At 57.5% G+C, this 1,444-nt stretch overlaps 1 protein-coding gene across 1 annotated transcript in view; it reads left to right on the forward strand.

The window, feature by feature from the left end:
* Nucleotides 1-1,444, forward strand: part of ZMAT4 (zinc finger matrin-type 4) — a 103,774-nt gene that overhangs the window by 18,084 nt on the left and 84,246 nt on the right. The window contains exon 3 of the mRNA XM_035888689.1: nt 1,260-1,416. Within this exon, the coding sequence (XP_035744582.1) occupies nt 1,260-1,416 (157 nt within the window). The remainder of the gene's footprint in view (nt 1-1,259; nt 1,417-1,444) is intronic.

Genomic DNA, 1,444 nt, shown 5'->3' on the forward strand with positions numbered 1-1,444 from the left:
AGGGCCCGCAGCTGGGGGGGCAGCGCTGGCGGAGCTCCTGCCCGGAGCAGCGGACACCCAGGCTGCAGGGGGGTGTAATCTGTACGATTACGAAGTAGGTATGTTTATTCAGCGCTGGGCAGCATGGGGGGTAGTCCCACCAAAGTCGTGCGCGCCGCAACACGGCAGCTTGCCCTGTTTATAGGTAGCAAAGCGTTAGATACGCATGAAGTTTCCCAGTGCCCCTATACATAGGCATAACCTGTCCCTGCTTCGTGTTAAAATTAGTTTCAAGAGGTCATTTCCATAAGTCCCTCCCGACTGTGCACGCTCAGTGATTTGAGTCGGTGGTCTTCAGGGGTCGTTACTTCATCCACTTGTCTTCTTCACCTTGTCCTTTTGGTGAACTCCAGCTTCTACCCCCCTTGTTCCACTGTCGGAACAACACAGCCGGTACCAGCTGGCTCCCCATCCTTGGCCATCCCCATAGCGGCGTTGGCCATCCCCATAGCGACGTTGGCCATCCCCATAGCAATGTTGGCCATCCTCATAGCGACGTTGGCTATCCCCATAGCTTTGTTCTCCTACACGCCTTCCAAGGCCTGCAACAAAGATGGGCCATTTGCTACTCATCTCTCCTCTCTCACGTTCCCTACAGTGTTAGTTTCTTACCTATCGTTTACTTCACATGATTAGTAAGTTAATCGAAACCACAATGCTAGCAATTTAAGATGGATCTACAGTTGGCTTCACAAAGGTCCTTTTGTTAACCCTTTAGCATCCCTTCAGTGCGATCCTGGGGACACACGTGAGTCCCACTGGTTCATCTGCTTCTCCCACCTGCAGAGAGGGCTGCCCCCCGCCGTCCCCCCCACTGCTTTGGGGTCTCTGACAGGAGCGTGGTGTCTGACGGCAGGGCAAGCACCAGGTTTGGGTGATGCAGCCAGGGGACAGGGATAAAGGCAGAAGCAGGGGGCTGGCTGGCGGGGGCGTGGGATGAGCCCCCGGGCTGGGGGGAGCACGAAGCCGCAGGGCGAGCACCCAGTGCATGCATGAAAGTGGTGGCGCGGGGGGCTCGGGTGTGGGGGGCTTGGAGGCACCCCCAGGCTGAGCAGGGCTGGGGCCGGGCAGGAGCGAGTCTGGGGGAGGCGAGGAAGGGAAAGCCCTGGGAAAGCGTGGCCTTGGCGTGACAACCGGGATTCGCCTCCCTTCTTCCTCCGTGCCTGTGCTTGGTGGGCTCACGCACCTCTTTCTTTGTCTGTGTTTTTGTCTCCCCCCAGGGCGGTGACGGTGACTCGGTGGATAAGAACAAATGCTGCACGCTCTGTAACATGTCCTTTACCTCGGCAGTGGTGGCCGAATCGCATTACCAAGGGAAAATCCATGCCAAAAGGTTAAAACTGTTGCTAGGCGAACAACCGGCGTTAAAGGCCACAGGTAGGTCCAGAGCCGGCGCGGGAGGGTC

This window comes from Egretta garzetta, unplaced genomic scaffold (assembly GCF_000687185.1).
Source record: "Egretta garzetta isolate BGI_Z169 unplaced genomic scaffold, ASM68718v1 scaffold481, whole genome shotgun sequence".
NCBI lineage: Eukaryota > Metazoa > Chordata > Aves > Pelecaniformes > Ardeidae > Egretta > Egretta garzetta.